At 39.2% G+C, this 25889-nt stretch overlaps 1 protein-coding gene and 1 pseudogene across 2 annotated transcripts in view; both read left to right on the top strand.

Annotated features, from left to right (window-relative positions):
* Positions 1-13136, top strand: part of mn1b (MN1 proto-oncogene, transcriptional regulator b) — a 39444-nt gene extending 26308 nt beyond the window's left edge. The window contains exon 3 of one of the 2 annotated variants that reach the window (XR_015850447.1): positions 10979-11125. Coding sequence is in view for 1 of the 2 variants with exons in the window: in XM_088335306.1 (XP_088191432.1) it covers positions 10979-11184 (206 nt within the window). In the remaining variant the exon portion in view is untranslated. Of the gene's footprint in view, positions 1-10978 lie in introns of both variants that reach the window. The other variant, XM_088335306.1, reaches the window with a different exon arrangement.
* Positions 13137-23203: 10067 nt separating this feature from the next.
* LOC148364949 (RNA-splicing ligase RTCB pseudogene) lies at positions 23204-24113 on the top strand (annotated as a pseudogene).
* Positions 24114-25889: the final 1776 nt, after the last annotated feature.

Raw genomic sequence — 25889 nt, 5'->3', positions numbered from 1 at the left:
TTTAATTAAAAGTACAGTAAGAGCTATTGTCTTTATTCGTGTATAACCATTGCGTGTTTTATGCACTTGCAACATAGTGCCCGTTGACACCATGGTGCCCTCTAAGGTGCCCGCGGACTTGTTCTGAAAATAGCTCACCAGTGCTGGATAATTGTGATTTTTTTCGTAAAATGATTTGTTATTCAACCCTATTTTTAAAAATAGACCTGGTAGTAATATACGAATAACATAATTGTTATTATAGAAATTTAAATAAATAAATTCCAGTTCATGGGCTTCATGAACAAAATTTATTTAAGTATTACTAATTATTTTTAAGTGATTAATTAAGAGAATAGAATGAGAATGTATTTATGTATTAAATACATTTATTAATTCATCTTTTTATAGATTTATTTTACAGGAAATGCAACAAACTTAATTCCAATTTATTGGTTTTATAAAGCGAATGAGCAAAAATTGTGCATTTGTTTTAGCTAGCAATCTGGCTACCTTTTTAGATTCATAGCTAACTATCTCCTTACATTTTTGGCTACTTAGCAAGCTATATAGCTCGTCTTTTAAAAATGTTCATGCTACCTAGCTAACATTTGATCTTTTTTTTTGCTAGTTATCACCCTAAATTTTGGCCTCTTTTGTAGTTAACTACATAGCTTTTTTTAGCTTTCTATTTGGCTATTTTGTTGGCTTTTTACTCTTTTAGCTATCTATCAAGCTCCTCTTTAGTTTTTTGCCTATTTAGTTTTCTACTTAAATATCTAGCTCCCTCTTAGTTTTTTTTTTACCTTTTTACTTTTCTAGCCAACTATCAAGCTACATTTTAGCTATTGAGCAAGAAATCTAGCTAAGTTGCTTTTTTCGAAATTCAAATCAAACTGTGTGCCCTTTGCGCTAATTAGGAACAAAGTGTAGCTTTTAGCTTGAAAAAGGTGTAAGAACCAAATTGATCAGTCAAATAATATCACAGTCAGCAGATCCCACAACCACCTGAGTTGTAGGGGTCCACTTCCTGTAGTGTGTCTTAGGTAAGTACAGCCTAGCATCACGCATCCCTTTACTGGAGGTTTTTATTGATAGGGGTTTGCTCACTAACGTAAAGCAGATAGCACTGGCCACAACAATCAGGAGAAGCTTCCTGATCTGACTCAGATTTAACACCTTCATCGTGTGGTCGCTTTTTTTTTTTGTGTAAAGCAGGGGTCTCAAACTCAAATACCCGAGGGCCGCCGAAACTAGGGTCTGTGTGAGGTAGGGCTGCATTCGGTTTTCTAAGGTAGAAACTCACCAAAAGTTACATGCAAAACGCATCCATGTTGTTTGAGCTTCTGTTCAAACCCTAACCCTCTCCTTCTATATTCAGACAGCTTCTCTTTCTGTATTTCCCATTTGAATAAAATATTTTGCAATTAGTTAGCAAAAAATTAGTAATTGAATCAGATAATTTATTTAAACTTTGAGTCTGTAATGTGTACGCACTCCAAAAGAGCAGGTTCATAAAGCCCTTATGTTTGTGAAAGACATAACTCTCTATCTCAAAGGGAGCCGCTCCCCGCTAATCGAGACCCAGCTTCTGTTGAGATAGTTCACTACTTTGAATCGTTTTTTATTGTCAAAAACAACACATGACTATCTCAAAAGGAGACGACTCTCATTCACCATCATTCACTTCAAAGACTCATAGGGATGTTACGTTTGTAAATGACACATACTGTCTCAAAATAAGCCGGCTCTGGATTAGCGGGGAGCGGGCTCCCATTTTTCAACTCAGAGAGCCATGACGTTTGTGATCCACACAACACAATCTTTAAGGAAGCCAGCTCTGGATTGGTGGGGAGCCGGCTTCAGTTGTTCACTTCATAGAGCCAATTTGTTCGGAAACGACACATGACTATTTCGATGATTAAAATGACACATGATTGCTGGGGAGCTGGCTCCTGTAGGTCACTTCAAAGAGCTGGCTCATAGGGCCAATACGTTTGCAAAAGACACAACACTACTCCTTACTACATGTGTATTTGTGTTTGAGAGAGAGCTTCAGCACCAAGCACTAGATAACACAGTTTCACACTTTATGTGAATTTGATACAAACGAATCACGCCTGATTGTAGTATTCGTTCAGCCGATCGCTGTAGTAATCAGGTGATGCGTTCAAAAATTCATAAACCACTTAACGTTAATCTAATATGTGTCTGTGAGATGTCACCAATCAATGAAATACATCATGCCACTTATCATATTTCAAAATGTACTCAACTTAAAAACATCACAATTAGTCCCAAATGAGTTACCTAAAAAGTACAAAGCCAGGGTAACTCACCATAAAGTCCACTGGATAATGTTGGCAGATTAAAAAAAAAAAATCCGCCTAAAAGCATTTCCGCTTCATTGAACGTTCTTTATTGGAATCTGGTCCTTTCCCTCCAAAACTCCACTTTAAATATAAACTTACTCACAAATATTTCAAATATGGTCCTTAGCCTCTGACCTCTTGATTGACACTAGTATCGGCCAATAGCAGGCTTTTTTCATGGTCCACAGCCTGCAATAGCCTATACAGGCCTGTTTGATAAAACAGATCGCCTTTTGTTATTTATTTAAATCACAGCGCAAATGTGCACAAATGCTACTCGGGATCCACTTTTGCGCACTAATATTACGCTCAAGTGTGCACAATCATGAATTGACTCCGGAAAAAGAAGTCAAACATTTGGAACTCTTTCAAAATATCTAAAAAACTCCTCAGAATGAAATACACATTTGACAAAGTATTGAGTGTTGTAAACTGGTCATCTCCGAATGGCCACTTTTGGGAACGCCTAAACTTACCTTTAGAAAAACGAGTAAAATACAATGTTAAGTTTTTCAGATTGTGATGAAATTTGACAAATTACTAGGTAGGGCTTCAAACTATTGTCTCACCTCTTTTACACTTTAGATGCCCTTCTCACACACATCAGCTGGCATTTGATTGCGAAAAAAATTCAGGCAAGGAATAAAAACGTTCTACAACTCAGAGTACTTCTTTTCAGAGGTGTGTAGAGTAGCCAAATATTTTAATCAAGAAAAAGTAAAAGTAGTCATCCAAATACTTACTTGAGTAAAATTTAAAAAGGACTCAAATTACTCAAGTACCGAGTAACTGTAGCAACGTCATATGTATTGATTTTTTTTAAACAACCAATCAGATCATCAAATTATCAAAGTCCATCAACAGAAAAATACCGTATTTTCCGCACTATAAGGCGCACCTAAAAGTCTTAATTTTTTTCAAAAGCTGACCATGCGCCTTATAATACAGTGCGCCTTATTTATGGAACGAAATTAATTCGCAAAGTCTTGCAACTAACTTGCCGCCGCCGACTAGATTTTCCCCCGAACGCCAAGTAGTCCGCGGTGTATGCTGGGATTTATTTACCGGCGTTTCATTGGCTAACCAATGTGTCAATCATCATTTGAATCGATCACTATTGGCTGAAGTTATTCGGAGCCTCGGATTGGCTAGAGCGCCAAAACAAACCCTGCAATTGGCCGAAAAAGATGTATCAATCATCCATTGAATCGATCGCTATTGGCTGAAGTTATTCAGAGCCTCGGATTGGCTAGAGGGCCAAACGAACCCTGCAATTGGCCGAAAAAGATGTGTCAATCATCCGTTAAATCGATCGCTATTGGCTGAAGTTATTCGGAGCCTCCGATTGGCTAGATGGCCAAAACAAACCCTGCAATTGGCCGAGTTTATCAATGGCTTAGCAAGCTTGCTAAAGTACACCATAAAGAAACATGTTTTATTAGTCTGTATTTGCAAATAATTTACTCTCCTGGATTTACTTCACTTACGGTTGTAAGAAGACCATGATTGCGTATCATTATTGAACGTGAGAACTTAGGTGAGCTATGCGGCTTTATATTTTCCCGGTATCTTGTTTTAGAACAATCTTGATGTTGCTGTGATGAGTTGAGTTAATTAAACTCAATTCCAAGTGTTTATTGTCATATGCACAGTTAAGTTGCGAGCGAAAAAGAAAATAGAAACTAAGAAATGTTTGGCATTTCTTGAATACCAAGACTTTAACCATCCGAATGATATTTGAAATGATGCATTTGAGAGACATCGGCGGCGCAGCGGTTAGCGCGTGTGCGGCACAGTTCTAAGGCCTTGGGAACCTCCTGCGTGGGTTCAAATCCAGCTACCGGACTTCCTGTGCGGAATTTGTATGTTTGTATGTTCTCCCCGTGCTTGCATGGGTTTCCTCCGGGCACTCCGGTTTACTCCCACATTCCAAAGACATGCATTTCAGGTGGATTGGCCGGTCCAAATTGTCCCTAGGTGTGAATGAGCGAGCGAGTTGTCTGTCCCTGTGTGCCCTGCGATTGGCTGGCAACCAGTTCAGGGTGTCCCCTGCCCACTGCCCGATGATTGCTGGGATGGGCTCCAGCACCCCCGCGACCCTACTAAGGATAAGCGGTGCAGCTAATGAGATGAGATGAGATGAGGTTCTGCAAGCAGAAGAAGCTGGCCCATGAACTTGAACAAAGGAGAAATTGCATATTGTAGCTGGTGTTTGCCCCTCTTTTTAAAGGGAACATGCTTTTGATGTGAGGCCAGGGGTTCTCCTCCTCTTCTTTGTTTTCATATTCGGTATTGCTAGGCAACATTTTCGATCTGTTTCATCCATAAACAAAATTTCCCCTGCTGAAGTTGAATATGGTCACGTGATGAGGCTGCTATGTTTGTTCAGTTAAACATTGTAAAGCCTGGCAGAGTTATGTGTCATACTAAATGTGCTATACTTACGTGAGGTAATTTATTAAGTAACAAAGTAATGACTTTCATGTTGCCTAATGTAGCGGAGTACAAGTACTCGTTTTTCCTTTACAAATTTACTCAAGTAAAAGTAAAAGTATAGAATGTAAATAATCTTAGAAGTACAAAATGTCCCAAAATTTACTTAAGTAAATGTAACGGAGTACAAAGTAAATGTACTCTGTCACTACACACCTCTACTTTAAGGGGTTAACTATGTTTTCTTCCTCGGGTATAACGCTCCCACCTCTTACTTATTGCTTCTCGCCGCCCAGAGATGAATAGTTCTCTATTGATAATATCGTGAAAATGAAATCTGTGTTAGTTGGCGAGCGGCCACTGGCGCGCACATCTTAATGGGTGTTCAGAATTCCTTAAGTGTAAACCGTTGCGGTGACTCGGGATTTAAGCTCACGCAGTGTCGGATTGCACACAAGCATTTTTGGTTTTGACACGGAGAATGTCTTCAGTTGAAGGGATGCTCTTCAATCTGTAGTATTTAAAACATACATGAAATTTGATCATGGTGTCAAATTGTAATTACTTTTTTGTTTTAACCATTAAAGTAGGGGTCTCAAACTCGCGGCCTGGGGGCCAATTGTGGCCCTTGGGAGGACAGTTTAAGGCCCCCGCCTTAATGTGAAAGTTAATGTGTAATAATTTGACCAAAATGCACTAATTATACTTCTCATTTTTGGGAAATTTTTGGTTACCCGTAGCAGCAAGATGGCAGACAATTGTGACAGCTCCCTCTAGATAAGGCTCATGTAAAATAAATGTGAATTTGTCGACCTACGAGCATTTAAAATAATGCATCCATTCAGGCCCTCGTGCTGTGGAATGCTCTGCCCTTTGAGATTAGATCTGCAACCTCAGTGTAACGGTTTAAATCGAAGCTTAAAATATTTCCTGTTGAGAATGTGTGTATTGTTTGTTAAAATGCTGCATGCATTGCAACCTGGTAATCCTTTATGTTTTATTTTTTATTTTATATTAAACTTTAATTTTTTTTATATTTTGTTTTTAAATTTTATTTTTTTGTTAATGCAATATCAATTGCAGCCTGGTCATTGGAAGGGGGATTACCTCATCTCATGTGCAGTCCCTTCTCAAGGTTTCTTTATATTTCTCATGCTGAGGTTTTTGAGTTTTTCCTTGCTCTCATGTAGGTTTTAAATTAGGGGATGGTGTAATAATAGTCTATAGTTTGCAATAATCTGTGGTGTGTGCAGCCCTTTAAGACTCCTTGTGATTAAGGGCTATACAAATAAACATGAATTGACTTGACTGGACGTGACCACCTGTTGTGGTATTGTGTCATGCAACCATAAACTACAAAAACAAAAACTACGGCGACTCAAAGTGAATGAACGGCACCTTATTGCGTTAAAAAAAAACTGAAGAATAAGAAGATGAAAAGAAAAAAAGCAGAAAAATAGAAAAGAAAAACGGTGAAAAAGAAAAAAAGGAAGACAAGGAGAAAGAAAAAGAAGAGAAATAAGAAAATAATGAAAAGAGCAAGGAATGTGGAACTGATCAAATGAAAAGAGGGGTGAAGAAAAAAAATATAAGAAAGGACAAAGAGCAAAAAAAAGCAGGTATTTTTTGTTGTTATTTTTTCGTCTTTTTTTAAACCTTTTTTTATATCTTTCTTTATTTTTTCCCCGGTTTCAATTTATGCTTTGTTGCTTTTTTCTTTTCTTCTTTTTTTCTTTATTTTCCCCTATTTTTCTCTATATTCCTAATTTCCTTTTCGCTTTTGATGCTGTTTTTCTTTTCTTTTTTTCTTTCTTTTTTCCTGTTTCTTTCTCGTTTTCATTTTTTTTTAACTATTTTGCTTCTTTTTCTCTTTCTTTGTGAAAGGCAGGGTGAAAAATGAAATGAAAAAGGGTAGTTTTTGGTCACTTTGTATTCTTTCTTGTACTTGGTAAGATTTTTGGTTGCGCGACATAATACAACGATACCTAGTGGGCAATGAATTACTCAATGTCCCTTTATGAACTGCAGAATGTTTTTATCAGCACTTTTTGGGTGGAAAAACCTAGTTGGCCCAACCTCACCTGGACCCTAGCTCCAGTGAGTTTAAGAGCCCTGCGTTAAAGGGACAGTGTGTATTATTTAACACATCCAAGCGGTAAAAAAAAAAAACCCCTTCATTCATAAAAAAAATCTCTCTCTCTCTCTCTCTCTCTCTCTCTCTCTCTATATATATATATATATATATATATATATATATATATATATATATAAAATGATTTAAGTAATTAGCAAAAAATCATGACCTGTTAAATGTGCGGGTGGGTATTAACAAGTATTGAAACATATTTCGCCACATACACAATTTTTCTCATTTCAAATTGATATTTGAGAAGGCTTTTTTGGTTGGATGTAAAATTGATAATTGTAAAATAATACAACAAACGAGAATCTCAACAATTTTAACTAAAATTAAAAAAGTAAAATTTAAAACAAAGTAAATATCTGACACGGGTGGCTCGGCAGCTGAGTGGTGAGTTCTGAGGTCGTGGGTTCAAATCCAGCTATCATCCATCCTCTTGGCAGTTTGCATGTTCCCACGTGCTTGTGTGGGTTTTCTCTGGGTACTCTGTGAATGAGCGAGTGAGTTGTCTGTCTCTGTGTGCCCTGCCCACTGCCTGATAGCTGGGATGGGCTCCAGCAACCCTACAACCCCACTGAGGAAAAGCGGCACAGATAATGTTTTGTTTTGCTTGTCTGTGAACTTTCTGGTAGGCTCTGTGGCACTGGTTTTCCTTATCAATTATTGTTACCCATTTTAGAACATGTTTTGTAACTTGTTTAAAAATTATTAAAAATTAGCTGACCGTGCCTGCGTGCGTCAGTTTGCTGTGTGACAGTAGTGAGCCGGGGGAACGCTTGGCTGCCCATTCAGGCCGGTGCGGACCCCACTGTGCCCAGCTAGCATGATCCGCCGCCGGCTGCTGAGACGAGGGAGCGGGCGGTAGGAGGTGATAAGAGCTGCAGGGCTGAAGCTCTACCACACTGAGGTGTATCACTGAACACGCTGGCAAATGTTAGATCTCGTCAGCCGCACCTCCCGGTTCTGTCCGCATTCTTAACGTCTCGCCTCCCCAGTAAAAAGTATTTTCCCAAATCCTCACAGATTCAAACGAAACAACGGGGAGGCTCGGCTGCCTGACCTTTTACCAAATCCTCCACTTTTCCATTCCGTTGGTCACAGTCCAGACAGGCTGGGGGACAAGCATGTGTCTCCCTCCCTTGGATGCCCTTGCTGCATGGCCAGGACAGGACAGGATTTGTGAATTCACAGTACAACTATTATTACCCCTAAAATATTTACACAACACTAATGCACATTAAACATAACAGCACATCCAGCAGCAGGTTACATCAGGTTTCGTTATTTAAAACAATAGAAAGCCAGATCCTTTCAAGATCGTTTTTCCCCCTTGTGATTGGTCTACATGGATTTTTTTCAATGGATTCTGTGTTGTTGACTTTTAATTAGTTGAGTATATAAAAGGTTAAAATAGTTTTGTATTTTATGTTGTTTTTTTTTACATTTGTAAATATATTTACAGTATGTTTCCTGTGTTTTTTTGGGATGTGTGTTCCGATTAGCTTTTTGAAAAAAACAAAACAAAACGAAAATTTTTGGTTTATTCTCGTATTTTGTAGTTTATTTGTTGTTGCACTGAAAATTCAATATGTATTGCCATTTTGTTATTTCACACAGTCAAGTTGCTTGACTTAAAAGTTGCTTAGTATAAAAAAGGTTTGAAGCTTAAATGAGTTAAAATTTCACTGAAGAGTGAAAAAATAAATGCTATTATAATTTATTGGAGTCATAATTTCCATGAACAAAAAAAAAGTTTTTCATTTTGTGCACAATATACATTTTTAACACAATAATACATTTTAATTGACAATTTACTGATCAGGGGACTCTGAAAAATCAGTTTTTTGTTCTTTTTCTTTTTTCTTCCTTTTTTCGTCTTTGTAATTTATGTTTTCCCTTTATCTTCTCTTTTGTTTCTTTTTTCCTAGCTTTTTACTTATATTTCCGCTGCAACATCAGTGGAAATGTTTAAATATACGCTTAAAACACACTTCTACTCTATTGCATATGACTAACCTATATTTTATGTTAATAATATGTGTATTATTTGCCCTCATGTAGGTTTTAGATGAGGGGATGTTGTCGTAATAGTCTGTAGTTTGCAATACTCTGATCTGTGCAGCCCCTTGAGACTCTGTGATTAAGGGCTACACAAATAAACATAACTTGACTTTGTTGTCTTTTTTTCACTTTGAACTCCTTTCTTTTCTTTCTTTCCTTCCTTTGTTTTCTTTTTCTCCATTGTCCTTGTTTTGCTTTCTTTTTGCCTAATTTTGTTTTTAATCCTATTTTCCTTCTTTGCCATATTTTCTTATTTTTTCTTCCCTTCTTTATTTCTTTTCAAAAATTAACGTTGTCTCTTGTTTTTGTCTTTTTTTGAGAAAAGCCGGGTAAAAATGGGCAGAAAAGGGTGCTTTTTTCTCACTTTTAGTCTCAGTAGTTTGTAGTCTTCCTGTCCTTTTAAGAAAAGCAGAATTTTTTTAACAGCACTGTATTTGTGGAAAACCCCATTTGGCCCAACCTCATCCGCATCCTAGTTTCGGTGGCCCCAACTCAATTGAGTTGTAGACTCCTGACTTACACTCTTCCTTTAATGTATGAATTTTCAAAATATATATTTTAGCGTTAAAATAAATCAAACCAGCCGATATATCTTTTAATTTTTCTTTATCTTTCCCTCAGAAGAAAATGTTTGAACTTGCAAACCTTGAGTGTTTGCGCGTGTTTGTGCAAAGAAGATGGGAGAGTAAACAGATTTAATGTCTTTACACACTTCCTATTTGCTTTTGGCTGAAAGAAACAAGAAATCCAATGCATGTAAACCCTCCCCCCCTCCCTCCGATCTTCTCTTCCTCCCTGCCCCGCGATCGGCGCCATATTGGCAGATGAAATATCGTTTAGAAAGCCCTTCCTGTCCTCGTCAATCTTCCCCTTGACTAAGTTTTTCATTACACCACTCCGAGTGATTTTCCTCTATGTGTGCACCGCGGGCGTCAGCATTAACTCCCCGGCACAGCAGATTTTTTAATATGATGTATAATCGAACCGCATATAGATTTTCCAGGGAGCTGTTTAATATGTGCGTCCGCATCTCTGTGACTCCAGGTCGATGCGGCAGTGCGGCCATTATACTAATAAATCGGGTCAAGCAGGGTTAAAGGGCAGATTTGTCACTGTCCCTATTGACCCCCAAAAGAGGCCTCAGTGCAGATTTGCACCTAAGAGAGAAGGAAAATGCAGGGAAGAAATACAACTTGATCAGGGGTCTCAAACTCGATTGTGTTGGCGACCGCTGAACCTAGGATCCGGGTGAGGTTGGGCCAATTGGGGTTTTCCACAAAAACAGCGCTGATAAAAAAACAAAAACATTCCGTGTTTTAATGGGACAGTGTTTTATATTTTTCCACTAGATGTTGCTATAATCTGTAGTGCAATCAAAATTGAGTCCAAGGAAGTACAATTTACAGAGACTAAAAATGAGCAAAAAGCACTTTTTTTCTTCAAAGTATTACCCAGCCTTTCCCAACGAAAGACAAAAAGAGGGAAAATAAAAAAAAGCAAAAAGCTATACATTTTGATCATCTTACTCTTATTTAAAAAAATGTATATTTTACTTATTACATGTCTCATTTGAATTCTTATTTTCCTTTACATTTATTTAAACAATACATTTTTTATTTAAAAAATAATATTTGAATATATAGATATTTTCTAAACATTGGATACTGGAAAAAAATAATTATCGACAGAGCACTGCATTAAATTGTATTTAGAATTACAATTAGAATTGTCTTTATTGTGATTGATAACAATAGCGTGAACATTGTTTGCAACTAGATTAGACATGATAAACACAAAGACTTAAAAGAGAAAAATAAAACAAATGAAAGAATAGGATAAGTAGGAAACAATGTTAACAAAATAGTGCTTGGAGTTTTGAGTTCGTCCTGAAAATAAAACAATGAAAAATAGTGTAATTTGGAATAAATGCGCCATCCATCAGTTGTGTAATTTTGCTAATTTGGCATATTTTCTGACCTTTGCCTGCCTGCAGAATCTGAGCTATCCCAGAGCAAGGCTGGAGTCGGAACCCCCGGGGTCAGCAGCGGTGGAGAAGGGAACCACCTTCAGTGCCTGTCCGTCCATTGCACGAATGAGTTGGGGGACAGCAAGGGCCGAGGAGGCCCCGTTTCGTCTTGGCGCTCCCTGCATTCAGATATTTCTAACCGATTTGGGTCTTTTGTGGCGGCACTGACTTGAATAGAAATGGCCACCCAAGAGAACAGACTCAGATCGGAGACAAACGACGATGAATGATCGTGATGAAATGTGGAAAGTGCAGGCATTGTTTTTGCTTGTTCAGGGATTGAATGGCCGTAACACATTCATGCAAACATACTTTAAAAATACACAATAAAGCGCACGGGAGTACCATTTTCTTGTCGAACACATGCAGTCACTCACTCTGACTGCAGGACGGCACAGTGTGGCTTGACTCGACGATGCCCGGTTTGAAAAAAACCTCAAACCCACATGTAGTTTTTTTTCTTTGCTTTTTTTGTTGGTTTCTTTTGTTTTATATTTTGTTTTGAAGAAAAAGTATAACTTGTTCAATAACGATTATGAGCTAGCAAAAGCAGATCAATTCAGTGGCCACTGGCTGTTTGAGAGCTAAGCGTTAACTCATTGTAGCCATAAAAGAGCCATAAAAGCATTAGTATTTAGGTTTTTTGGGGGGGATCCACACCATCTATTTCATTACAAAATTTAACAAAACCGCCAAACCCGCTCTTCAGACAAAGGCTAATTCTTCAGTAAACTTGATTTCACTGTGTGTCATTTGATGATTTGAGTAAATCAATGATATAATAAAAGTACAAGAGCCTGTGTCCCATTTCAATAAAAATATACCACCTAAAATTCGGCACCAGAATGTTGAGGCTTATTTGACCAACGTTTTTTGTCCTAAATAATGGTTTCAAAACAAGGTGCAGGAAAATGTATTCTGTAAAAATGTCACAGAATGCTACAAACAACAAGGATATCTTTGTATTTACCTTCGACGCTGACCGCACTGAGCGAGAGAGCGAGCGAATGGAGTGCTTTGCGCTGTGTGCAGGGATCAGCCCACCTCTACCGGTCACCCAATCAAATTGCGCTAAGCGGTTTGCTGGCGTTTGTCAAGTATTTGCAGTTTGTTCTGTGAGTCCTCATCATAAAGTATCTCAACAGTAAACATACATAGTTTAATTAGCTTCCATTTAAAAGGTTTCTTAGCGACCTATGACAATACAGGGTATGTTGGTGGGACACTCTTACTGTAAATCTGCCCTACATAAACTGGACTGAAGAAAATGTAAACTCAGTGTTGTTTCAGTTTCACATACTGTATACTGAGATCTGGTTTTAACCATCCGACTTAGGAATGCCACCGAATAATGTCAAATTTGATCTCTGAGCCATATGTACGCATGAAAAGAGCTATATATGGCTTGTGATCCATAGGTTCCCAACCCCTGTGTTACAGTTGACATGTGATGAAGTAATATTTGTTTTGGTAATACTGTTAGTCAATATGGCCTTTCTGATCATCTCACTTACGCATTCAGCTCTAATGTAAATATATATGAACCCATTGTTATAGCAACTGTTCCTCCCAAATCTTCAATCTGACTTTGGCTCATTTTACTCGTTTGTCCGCTTCAAATGAACCCACTTTTGAAATTGAATTAAATACATAACAAATGACATATATACATGAATGTATGTTTGTTTTTTTCATATGCAACAATATGCCTCCATGTCTAAGCAACGTGTTACCTGTATCATTGCTGCTGTTTACTTGTATTATAGGAAATTTCTCTCTTTTTGTATCCATGAGCTCAACCGTGTATACAATTCAGCCATTGGGAATTGCATTCTTTTAATAAGGGAATTGAAAAAAAGGTTATTGGTATTGCACATGTATAATAAGATTAGAAAAAAATGCTGTGTGTTGAGCAAACTTGTTATCTTTAAATAAAGCTTCAATCGAATTTGAATTTCTGAAACAATAGTTGGAGGACTGCGACAGCAATTTATGAACTGATTTTTTTTGTTTACTTTTTAAAAGATAAGTAAAATGCAGTCGTCTGTTTTCCTGCATATTGTATATATCTGTATATGTTTTATTGAGTAACTAAATAACAATAAATATGACGTTTAAGGTGGAAGTTTGTTTTGTAATATTTTTGAGGAATATACCAACACACACACACACACGAACGGTTCAGCCATCCTGTCCGTAGTTTGCATGTTCTCCCCATGCTTGCGTGGTTTTCCACCAGGCACTTCGGTTTCCTCTCAGATTCCAAAGTCATGCATGTCAGGTTAATTGGGTGGTCCAAATTGTCTTTATATACATACATACATACATACATAATCTGCACATCTTATCCTGAGTAGGGTCGCGGGGTTGCTGGAGCCCATCCCAGCCATCCTCGAGCAGTGGGCAGGGGGCACTCTGAACTGGTTGCCAGCCAGTCACAGGGCACATAGAGTTAGACAACTCACTCGCTCGTTTACACCAAGCGACAATTTGGACCGTCCAATTAACCTGACATGTCTTTGGAATGTGGGAGAAAATCGGAGTGCCCGGAGGAAACCCACACGAGCACGGGGAGAACATGCAAACTCCACACAGGGAGGTTCGATCTCATGACCTCAGAACTGCGCAGCTGTGCTGCCCTACGTACACACATATTATATATAAAAAAAATAATAAATATATATATATATATATATATATATATATATATATATATATTAGCAGTCGCTCTTTGAATTAAGTGCTGATTCAAGAAGGGTGTCCACTTTTGGGTCTACTACCACATCAAAAAAGACCCTCGGTGCAGCCGGTATGGAGAAGGCCCCAAAACACTCCAACACGTCGTAGCAGGGTACAAGATTCTGGCATGCAAAGAACGTCTGTATATTGAATGGAAGTCCAACAAACAGCCCAAGATCCGATGGGAGTTTCAGATCCAGAATGACAAGATGGTGGTGGCAAATTAACCTGACAAACTATCAAGCCATGATAGCTCACCTAAAAGTCCCAAAGAAGTCAGCTGATGAGTTCATATTCTGAAAAAATTGAGGCATTACATGCCGATCCATCAAGTGAATCCAACCGTAGAAAATAGTTCCTCGAAAACACACGATAATGTCGACAGATAAAAATTATCCGCCTAAAAGCATTTCTGCATCGTTGGACATTCCCTGTTGTAATCCGTTCATTTTGCCACATCATTTCCATTCACAAAAAACAGACTCATAAAATTATTTTTAATGAGGCTGTTAGCCCCTGGCATTTTGATTGACACGACTCTCAGCCAATAGCAGGCTTTTTTTTTTACAATCCACAGCCTGCATTAGCCAGTAAGGGCTTGTTTGATAAAAGGGAGATTGCCTCCTTTAGCTCCGAATATCTTTAGCCAATAGTAACCGATTTAAATGATTATTAACACTTGGTTTGCCGATAAAATTCTGAACAGAACATTGCGCAGATATTCACTGTGTATTCAAATTAGACCGCAAAATCAAAGTCCGTTATGCCGCTCATGATTCATTTTTACGCACCATTTAACGTGCAGGTGAGCACAATTGTTTGACTTCTGAAAATAGAAGGACAACTAACATTTAATGCTCCTTTACAATGCCTAAAAAAATGGCCAAAGTAAAATACTTGTCTCCGAATTTCCACTTTTGGAAACAGGTAGACTTACCCCTTAGAAATGTGTAAAATACATGTTTCATTTTTTCAGATTGTGAACAAATTTGACAAGGTAACAGGTAAGGCTTCAAGCTATGCAGGCAAGCAAGAATAAAAGCCTTCTATTTCTAAATTTCCACTTTTGGAAACAGGTAGACTTACCCCTTAGAAATGTGTAAAATACATGTTTCAGTTTTTCAGATTGTGAACAAATTTGACAAGGTAACAGGTAAGGCTTCAAGCTATGCAGGCAAGCAAGAATAAAAGCCTTCTATTTCTGTGTGTTCCAATTTAAATTACTCAATATTAGAAGCACTTGCAGAGATTTTTTTTCAAGTTCGGACAAAACTTCAGAGTCTTACCAGTCAAAAGAGACCAAAACCGTCCATATTCTCAAAACAGTTTAAGCAAGCAATTTTTGCAGGAACTTTAAGGAGTTAATTGACACCCACAAAAAATCTCTGAGATGGAGATGGCATTGCCTGCTTGAACAACCGCTACCTTGGTTCCACAACCTCACGCGCATAACCGCAATTCATTCAGGGTTCTGTTTTTGGTGTGTGCGTTTGACGCATAAGCAGGTGCCTGGCTGCACAGAATTGCACGGCATGTTGTTGATGTCATGCCCAGGGAGCGCCAGTGTGGGGTAAAATCAACTGAAAGTGACCATGTGACTAAAAACAAAAATTGGGGGGGAAATACGAGAAATACTTGTAACATTTTTCAACATAATTTTGTGTGCTATTCCACCTTTTTTTCAGGCATGACTTAGGAAGCTGACAAACAACAGAAAGTGACTTGCAATAGCAGATAAATGGTGAAATGAACTTTCACTGTCTTAATAAATAGTTGATTGCCACTGTTAATTTGATCTCTAGGATGATAAAATTGCCAAGTCATTTCATTTTCATATTTATTAAAAAGTCTTTTGCAGATTTACCATTCTGGTGGTACCTTTGCAATGTATCAAAACTCTTAAATACAAGTAAACAAGCTCTTGATTATGATATTTTTTTGTCTTGATCAACTTGGTATAAACAAATCTGATTGCTTGATTGAGGTTTTACTGAAAAAAGTATATATAAAAATCTAAAGTGTAGCATGGCCATTTTCTGTTCCAGCATGACAAGAACCTCCCGGACCAGAAAGACACGCTTGGAAGAAGCTGACTTTATTCTGATTACATGGTTTTAGAACAAAATGAAGCAGATCTTTTGAGTCAAGCTGGACTTCATATTCAATAACTGTGACTTTGAAATTCATTGTTATTTTATAAATTGTTTATCTAGAATGCAGTTTTGGGGTTGGACACTATTAGACATTTTTAGCCAGTCACCGCATAGGTTATTTCGTTGTGCCTTTGCGAACTTTTTTCGTACAGTGTGAAGGTCGTACATGCCGCTTTGATGGAGGTGTGTTCACCTCCCAGTCCACTTGTAGATGCACCTTCTTTGTCTTTTACTTGTTGGCATGCCGTGTCTTTTGATATGGGAATTTTTAAGGTGCTGATACAAATTCCTTTTTTTCTGGACCTAGCGACTACGCGAAAGCAAATTCTGCAACGAGCGTTTTCTTCTGTTCCAAGTCCACCTCGTCAAACCAAAATAGGTCCAAGCTGTGTTTCCTACTCGTTTGTTGTCTCTGGGACTATGTTTACGGAGTCCGCCATTACACTGAGTGAGCTCACACGGTGGGTGTGGCATAGTGTGGTGCTTGCAAACTTTGAATCGCGTGTATTGGTTTGTGCCTTTTTTAAAACTTGCCTCTGATTGGTCGGCTCATTGAAAAATCAAACAGTAACAATTGAGGTTGGCCAAAACACCATCGCTCACTACAAACCTTGAAAAAACCCACAGTGCTTTGCGGTTTCACAACCGCACTACGTCATGTTGCAATGTCGATTTGATTTCGGTTAATCGTGCAGCCCTTAACATGTTGTGTACAAAGCTTTAAACAAACATTCAAACTTCTGACTTCGGACTGTCGCCCCCCCTACCGCCCCCTTGCCGCCGCCCCTACCTCCTAACGATGTCAGCATTAACTGGAGATTCAAAACATGGTAGGCAAGATAAAAGACATTTTAATGTATACACGTCACAGACACATCACAATCAGTCTGAAACAATATACCTTAAAAACCATAAAGCTGGCATAACTCTCCCAAAAGTGTTGGGAACTTCTACTCATGACACGATTCCCCGCAAATATGGTGTAGGGACATTCACGAGAGTCCAGTGTATCCAACCATGCAAAGTATTTACTCTAAAACACATGATAATGCCAATAGATAAAAAAAAAAAAAAAAATCCGCTTGAAAGCGTTCCTGCCTTTTTTGATAATCTCTGTTGTATCTGTCCGATTGGCTCCATTACTCCTATTTAAAAATGAACACACTCGTAAGATTATTTTCAATACTTATGTTAGCCTCTTATCTTTTGGTTGACACTAATCTTGGCCAATTGTAAACTTTTTTATGGCCCTTAGCTGTGACAACCTAGGTGGGCCTGTTTTGAAAAAATAAAATAAAAATAAAATACTAATAATAATAATAATAATAAAAAAAAAATAATAATAATAATAATCATGTATAATTCGGCTTCAAAAATATTTAATTAATAGTGACGGATTCAAATGGGAAATTCCCGACATAAATATGTCCACATTTACGGTGGGAATTCAGATCAAAGTCAAAAGTAAATGTGCGCAAAGCCAATGGTGATTCATTTTTACGCAACATTATTTTGTGCAAGTGTGCACATTCATGACTTCTAGAAAGAGAAGTCAAACATTTACGACTAGACCTACCATTAGAAAAATGTTTAAAATACTATTTTTAGTTTTCCAGATTGAGATCAAATTTGACAAGGCACCAGTTAGGCCCTAACTGTTAGGGCATCAAGCTACCATCTTACCTGTTTTTCAGATAAGATGCCCATGCTACACTCATCTGCAGGCACATGATTGCGAAGCTAGAATAAAAACGTTCTATTTCTGTGTGTTACAACTCTCAACATTTGTGACATTGTGCTCATTACTCATTTTACAGGAATGTTCAGAGGTTAAATGTGTTTCCTTCCTCTGGGATTACACAATGTTAGTGGCACTTGCAGTGGTTAGTTTAGTTTGGTACAAAACTTTAGAGTGTTAAGTTTCAAAAAAGACCAAAAATGTCCATACTCTCTAAACGTTTCAAGACCAGATTTCAATTTACTTTGGGTATGTCTCGGATTGGGTTTATAGGCAAATTTTACAGGAACAGTAAGGGGTTAGAAAGGGCTAGACAAGCTACAAATTTTGATTAACATCTTGTGCAAACAAAAGGTGTTATATTTGCTTGAACGGTTACTCTGTTTTGGATTCCTGTGCATCCCTAAAAGTGACACAGGACCCGTCTGTCTGGTTTGACCAAGTTCCTTCCTGGAAGCTCGAGCATGTGCTCGCAGGTTTCGATTTTTAGGTTGCTGTTTTGTTGTGTGTCCAGAAGCTTGCACACTTTAACACAGATTGAGACTCGTTTTTTCTTTTTAAAGACAGTTGTCAAAATGACTAGTGTTGAACAGAGCAGTTATAGTACAACTACTGTAAAAATAATTTCTATAGTCCAGAGGCCGCTAACCTGGTCCTGGAGACCCGCACGTGCTGCATGTTTTGGAGGTTTCTCTGCTCCAACACAGGTGACACCAATTTTCAGCTTGTTAGCAGGTTTTGTGAGAGTTTGATAACGATCCAGGTGATTGGAATCACCTGTGTTGGAGCAGAGAAACCTCCAAAACATGCAGGACATGCGGCTCTACAGGACCGGGTTAGCCACCCCTGCTATAGTCACTCAAAGCAGTATTCAAACCGAAAGATGCAAGACAAATATATTGCTCTAGGTTGCTTACCGACTCCTTTTTAACGGCCCTTACAGAAAAATTATTACTGTAGCTAATATGTAGGCTTTACAAAAATAGTAAGTTTCTAGGTTTTACAATTTTTAGTAAACAACAGTTTAATATAGCCAAGTATCTTGAAAGTAGAACTTTCACATTTGTGCTTTTTTTCTCCATTTGTGATACCTCCAATATCTAAAATTGCTTTCCATAAAAACTAGGGCACTTTGCTTCCAAAAATAAAATTTTATTGCAAGAATACTAAACTAATGCATGAACGATGCATGAACTTTGCGAGAACCTTTCAGTAACCTGATCGCACGATTTCGGTCACTCAGGGGTCGCCAAAACACTCTCAATCGCTGATTGATAGAGGAAGCAAAGCAAAATGAAGAAATGGGGTCTCCTCAATGAGTGGACAAAGATCTGATCAACACTATTTCTGCCATTTAGTGGTGATTTACCATACTAAAATCATTCCAAAGGCTTTATACTTAATGATCAGCAGCACCAAAGCCCTTCGAAGAGAGGTATCAAAAATACCGCCCGTGGATTGAATTCGGCCCACGATCAAATATTGAGAGGAGCACAAAAAACAGAGGTGCAGATGTAAAAAAGAAAACACCTACACTTTTCGATACATGCTATTAGAACCTTTTCAGAATTTTCAGTAAATTTTTTACTTTTTTCACATTTCATTTTTTACTACTACAACTTTTTCATACTTTCACAGTACTTTTCAATACATTTGAATACATTCTGAATTTTTCGTTACTTCTCAGTACATATTACAGTTTTTTGCACTTCAGTTTTTATCTATACTGTTCGCTACTTTTTTACATTTGGCATTATTTTTAATACTTTTCAGTACTTTTCAGAAATGTTTTAATACTAGTTGAGACTAGATGCATTTCATCAAATATTTTGTGAAAGGAATGTTTATTGAATTTCATGTTTCAAATTTTTTTGTGCTTCTTTACACCAAAACAAAGGACAAACACATTTATAGCAGAGTATAGAACCATTTTAGTGGCCCGGCCCACTAAATATCTACTGATGAGGGGAAGGCCCACAATGCGAAATGAGTTTGACTCCCATGCTTTAGAATGTTTTTATTTTTTTTTTAACCAGAAAAAAAATATATTTTTGCGTTTTGGCACTCATATTTAAACATATTTATACATTATAGCACGGAATGAGTTAAATACATATTTTATTTTTATTTTTACTAAATCAAGTCATCAACAGATCAGACCGGGTTCTTACTTCCCTTCTCATAATCTAACGTACAATTTTCAAAAGTGTTTACTGGGAGAAGTGGCCTTCTGTTTTTGTGAACATGCATGCAGATTAGCCTCAGACATGCGGGACACTGTGACAAAGAGTCCTTGGAGCATTGGCTCCAGTCAAAATGTATGCTTCTGGAGCTGTTTCCCCTCAATGGGCTCCCTCTGCATGGTGGCTATTCCAAGAGGGGCTTGGGGGAGTGTGTGTGTTTTTTGGGAGGGGGTCGGGTGGCGGGGTATTGGTGGACACCGTGTGGTCGCTTGAGAACTTGTGTGTTTCCCAGCCAACGCACATCCAAAGAATAAAAATTTGACTGGCCACCAAGACCATCCACGGTGCTGAACTGGGTCGTGATCAGAGAGCCGGGCCAAAACACTTTCCTCTCATGGATCTTTCCTTGCACTCCTCTAAATATAACTTCTAATTGTATAGAGGAGGTAAGCATCTTTGGGAAATTTTCACAATGTTGACCCTCCACACACAACCTGACCCCCTCCCCCTTCCCCACACCCGCTTTCTCCTTCTGACACTTTCTTGCGGTTGTTGAACTTTTTAGATGAGAACGCTGAAAGGAGGGTAAGGACAGCGAAATGGAAGGAGATTGGGAGTAAAATAAGTGTCTTTTAGAGGCCTCCACGGTCTTTAAGCCACTATGGTATCCACTGGAGCCTTCACATACACTCAGCATCTAAAAGGCTTTTGTTCTGTAAAGAGGGGCTTGGCTAAATTGGGGTGCTCGTGGACTGGCGGGTTGTGCAGTATATTTGTCTCCCACGTCTCCATCACTGGAATGGTGATTTTTTTTTTTTAATCAACTATGTGGGGTGTCGTGCAGAAGGGCAAAAGGGCCTCCATTTTTTGGGGGGGAGGAGGAGGTTTGGATATCTTCCAAAACTGCTTTTTTGCTTTCACAGAAAGCTCACTTGTGTAAATGTGCTCTTTGTCACTTGGCTCGTTGTCTGAGGAGCATTGTGGACTTTTTGTCAGCAGCTCACATGGGGCCGCGGAGCCAAAGCAGGACTGAGGGGGCCTAGTTTTGAAACATTTGGAGCAAGGAAAAGGTACCATTAAGGATCTGCAGCCTTACAATAGCAATTCCACGAGACCTTCACCCTAAACCCTGACACCCTGAACCCCTAACCATAACCCTGACCTGAACCTCCTAACCCTCTTACCCTAACACTTAACCCTAACCTCTAACCCTTGTCCTAATCCTAAACCCTTACCCCTAACTGTAACACCCTAACCCTACGACCCTGACCTCTAACACCTAACCCCAAGCCTTACTCTAACCCTAACCCTAGCCCTAGCCCCAACCCGAATCCTAAACCGGTGGACAGAAAACAGGAATATCCGTTTAGATTTGAGTTTCCGAGTTCACAATCACATATGCGCAAGGGAATATTTGAGAGTGCTCAATTTGGTTAATAAAGTTAAGGCCAATTGAGATAGAAAGGGTTGTGGGACTTGTCCCACAAATGATTGTCCCATTTTGGGCACTCTTAGCTAGTAGAACAATATGAAAACAGCCGGACACTTTATAAAGGGATTTCTTGACTGATCTGAAAGTCTGGAGTGTTTTCCTGTAGCTAATTCATGACTTCCATACGTCTTCTCTTCGCTCCTGTTTTTTTCTGGCGGGAAAGCTGGCAGGTGCAAAAGAAGTGCAACCCATTTGCATGTTGGGAACATTTACATTATGCAGGCCATGGTTGCCCTCTAAGCTTCATTATTTTTCCTTGGAGGTGACAAGTATTTTTTACTATTTTTTCTCAATTCCAATAGTAACAATGAAAATAAACACAATGTCACAAATGTTTTGTCTGATACAAAATTTTCCACTGTTGAAATCAGTCTTATGACATTAACACATTGAGACCCTTATAGGGGAAATCCAATTTTCACTATATAATGTTCTATGTGCACGATCCCCTACTGAAGAGTGAGCATTCCTATTGATTATGCATTTTTGAAATATAAGTGAAGCCACATTATCTAGTTGTCTTTATTCACCTCGAGAGTTGGCCATTTTGCCTCCTAATGTTGAGTGAAAATGACATCATAATGTCACATTGGGTTCGAAGAAGGTAGGACGAATGACTTTTCTGATCTCCAGTATAGAAATTTGTACTAAAACAATGAGGTTCAGAGGTTAAAAAACAAACAAATAAATAAAACTCGTGTTTGTAATAGTGACGGCCATGGAGAGTTAGACTATGTATGGCAAGGCAAATTTACATAATTATCAACATATTTTTTATCTTTTGTTGTTAGTACACTCATTTGCAGTTCCTTTTTAATGAGTTAAAAGTACACAGTAGAGTAAAAAAATGCTATTATACTTTAGTAGAAAAATGGATTTTAGTGTTTGGTACATTACAGCCATCTAGCTGACGTTTTCCTTACGTCTGCAAGTAGGCCTTGATGTCACCAACTCGAAATCTGATTCGCAACAACTGTTTCATCGTCACTTGTTATGTCTCAGGAGGGCCTGTAATCTACTTGTGAAAGCGTCCGGACGAATTTCTTAATCTGGCAACAAGTAATGGCTGAAATGTAATTCCTTAATTATGAAAGAGCACATCTGAAAGCAGCATAATTAGGAGGAAAGCATAGATAGATAGATAGATAGATAGATACTTTATTCATCCCCTAAGGGAAATTCACATTTCCAGCAGCATCCCTGAGCTGAGAACAATACAATAATAAAGCCAAAAGAATACAATATACAAATACCCAGTGTGACGTGCAAATGCCCACTTTAGCATGTTATATAGAGTAACTAAATAGTGCTACACAGAACACATAATGCAGTAAGATTCGGTAATATCCAATGTAGGTGGTGTGGTTTAATGTGGGCCTTTACTCTGCCGGGTGGAGTTAAAGAGCCTCATGGCATGAGGAAGAAAAGATCTCTTCAGTCTGTCCGTAGTACAAGACAGTGACAGCAGTCTGTCACTGAAACTGCTCTTCTGTCCGGAGATAATGCTGTGAAGCGGATGCGATGGATTGTCCATGATTGACCTCAGCTTTTTCAGTGCCTGTCTCTCAGCTACTGTTGTTAGGCTGTCCAGCTCTTTGCCCACAACAGAGCTCGCTTTCCTAGCCAGTTTATTGAGACGAGAGGCATCCTTCTTCTTGACGCTGCCTCCCCAACACGCTGCCGCATAGAAGAGGGCGCTTGCCACTACTGTCTCATAGAATATTTTCAGGAGCTTTTTGCAGATGTTGAAGGAGGCCAGCCTTCTGAGGAAGTAAAGTCGGCTTTGCCCTTTCCTACATAGAGCTTCTGTGTTGGCAGTCCAGTCCAGTTTGTTGTCCAGCTGCACACCCAGGTATTTGTAGGTCTGGACAAATTCTACACGGTACAACACGGAGTTAAAATACGCACGTTTTAAAACAAACGTGTTTGTTCAAGTAAGAACCCGCAATTATGAGTAGAAACTACAATGACGAGTTACAATATTTGGACAAGATTGACACGAATTGCTGGAGAATAAAGAAGGGCTTTGTTCCCAACATGAAGGTGGAAGGACTGTTTTATGTGAACGAGCCTCTGGAAAAACTGATGTTTGAGGAACTGCGAAATGCGTCCCGATGAGGAGGTGTGGGCGGTTTCCTTCCTGCCATGAAACAGATCGGAAACGTGGCGGCGCTCCCCGGCATCGTCCATAGATCCATCGGCTTGCCGGACGTCCACTCGGGTTACGGCTTCGCCATAGGAAACATGGCGGCCTTCGACATGAAGGACCCGGAGGCCGTGGTGTCCCCCGGGCAGCGTCCGTCTGCTGAGGATCAACCTGGACGAGCGAGATGTTCAGCCCGTCAAGGAGCAACTGGCCCAGTCGCTTTTCGACCACATCCCCGTCGGCGTGGGCTCCAAAGGCGTCATCCCTATGGGGGCCAAGGACCTGGAGGAGGCGCTGGAGATGGGCGTGGACTGGTCTCTGCGAGAAGGCTACGCCTGGGCCGAGGACAAGGAGCACTGCGAGGAGTACGGCAGGATGCTGCAGGCCGACCCCAACAAGGTCTCGTCCAAGGCCAAGAAGAGGGGCCTCCCCCAGCTGGGAACGCTGGGAGCGGGGAACCACTACGCCGAGATCCAAGTGGTGGATGAGATCTACAACGAGTACGCCGCCAAGAAGATGGGCGTGGATCACAAGGGCCAAGTGTGCGTTATGATCCACAGCGGCAGCAGAGGGCTCGGGCATCAGGTGGCCACGGACGCTCTGGTGGCCATGGAGAAGGCCATGAAGCGGGACAAGATCACCACAGCATGATGTACTTTCTAATAACTGTATGAAGGAGGACAGCAACCGCAGCGATCAGAATCTTTGCCCGTATGCATACCTGTCAACGTCCACGGCTCCATGCCCTTACAAACTGTCGTATTTTCCCTTACAAAATACCAAATAATCTTACACCACATTTTTTTTCCAAACGTGTTTATTTATGTAGTTTAACATGTTATATTGTACATGTGTTTCGTTATATCATATTTATTGTTAATTATCATTTTGTTGTCAGATACTGAGTTGCTCAACATGAACGAGGTTTATTATAAAAAAAGTTCAAAAATTAAGTAGCTTGGACGTTCACTGTAGAAGGAAAAAAATACACGCAAATATAATTTAGTAGAATAATACATTTTCCTGTTCAAATTATTAATTCATTTTCTGTATTAAATTATTGTTGGTAATATACTGATTAAAGGGATAACCACAAACCTTTCTTTTTACATTTTCTCCTTTTATACTTCCTTTTTTTTCCTTCTTTATACAACATAATAATTTGTAATATAATGCATCAAGGCAAGTGAGTCGTTTGAGAGCCGGCTCTCTTTAATGAGTTGAGCCGAAAAAGCCGGTTCTCTAAAAAGAGACAGACTTCCTTTTACTACATATCTACCACATGAAATTCGATGTTTTTTAAGACCACATGTATTTCAAATTTACTCCATCAACCCCGCCTGTTGTTTTCAGATCAGAATGACTTACGGCGTTTTAATTCAGGTTCAGCCATTGCGACTTGATGATTGTATCCAAAGAAAATTCAAAACTATGTTGTAATGTAGGCCTACTGCTCTGCTTTCGCTTTGTTCACGTGTGATCGGAATGATGCAAGATGGGAAATCCCCAGGCGGCAGACGCATGCGCACAGTATCATCAAATCGCTCGCTTTGTTTGCAACGAAAAAAAACAATACCGAGATAGAGACTACCGCGGCGCACTCGTTTGACTTGATTGATTTGCCGTTTCGTGATAGTCGGTGTATACCGGATCGTACCCATAATTGACAAATTTGCGTTTTTCAGGACAGACTTTCTTGTACGTCCTACACGTCTTAAAATGCATAATGAACGTACTTTGTACGGCAAAGACGTACAGGTTGACCGGTACGCGTATGATAAATCCCACTTTCTATCTTGCATGAATGTAGCAATAGAACTCAGCTGGTGAACATCACACTACTAAACCAAGAAAACAACCCCAATGCTGCCTTGTACAACCCAAATTTTCGGAAGTAGTGAGGATAGCTCATTTTTGTACATTTCTTTACATACTGTGCACAGAGCAATTTAAATAAGCACTTTCCTGACAAAGAAAATTCTATGTAATTTTTGTGCAAGCTAATTTTAATAACCCTGTTATCTGTTACTAGCATGTACTAAGACGAGCATTTGGCAATTACATGCTTGCAATTTGGTAGGCACGTCTTTTAGTGAGTTGGGTGTGAAAAACCTTGTGGGGTAGATACATTAATTGCTTGTTTTATTTGAGCTTTTTTATGTATCAATATTAAACAGTGGTTGTTACATAACACATTCGAGAAGTCTCATCTCATCTCATTAGTGGCACCGCATATCCTCAGTAGGGTCGCGGGGGTGCTGGAGCCCATCCCAGCAATCATCGGGCAGTGGGCAGGCGACACCCTGAACTGGTTGCCAGCCAATTGCAGGGCACAGGGACAGACAACTCGCTTGCTCATTCATACCTAGGGACAATTTGGACCGGCCAATCCAAATGAAATGCATGTCTTTGGAATGTGGAAGGAAA

This window comes from Urocampus carinirostris, chromosome 5 (assembly GCF_059441175.1).
Source record: "Urocampus carinirostris isolate Australia breed hairy pipefish chromosome 5, RoL_Ucar_1.0, whole genome shotgun sequence".
NCBI lineage: Eukaryota > Metazoa > Chordata > Actinopteri > Syngnathiformes > Syngnathidae > Urocampus > Urocampus carinirostris.
Note: the sequence above shows the minus strand (reverse complement) of the source record. Positions and strands in the feature narration are given on the sequence as shown.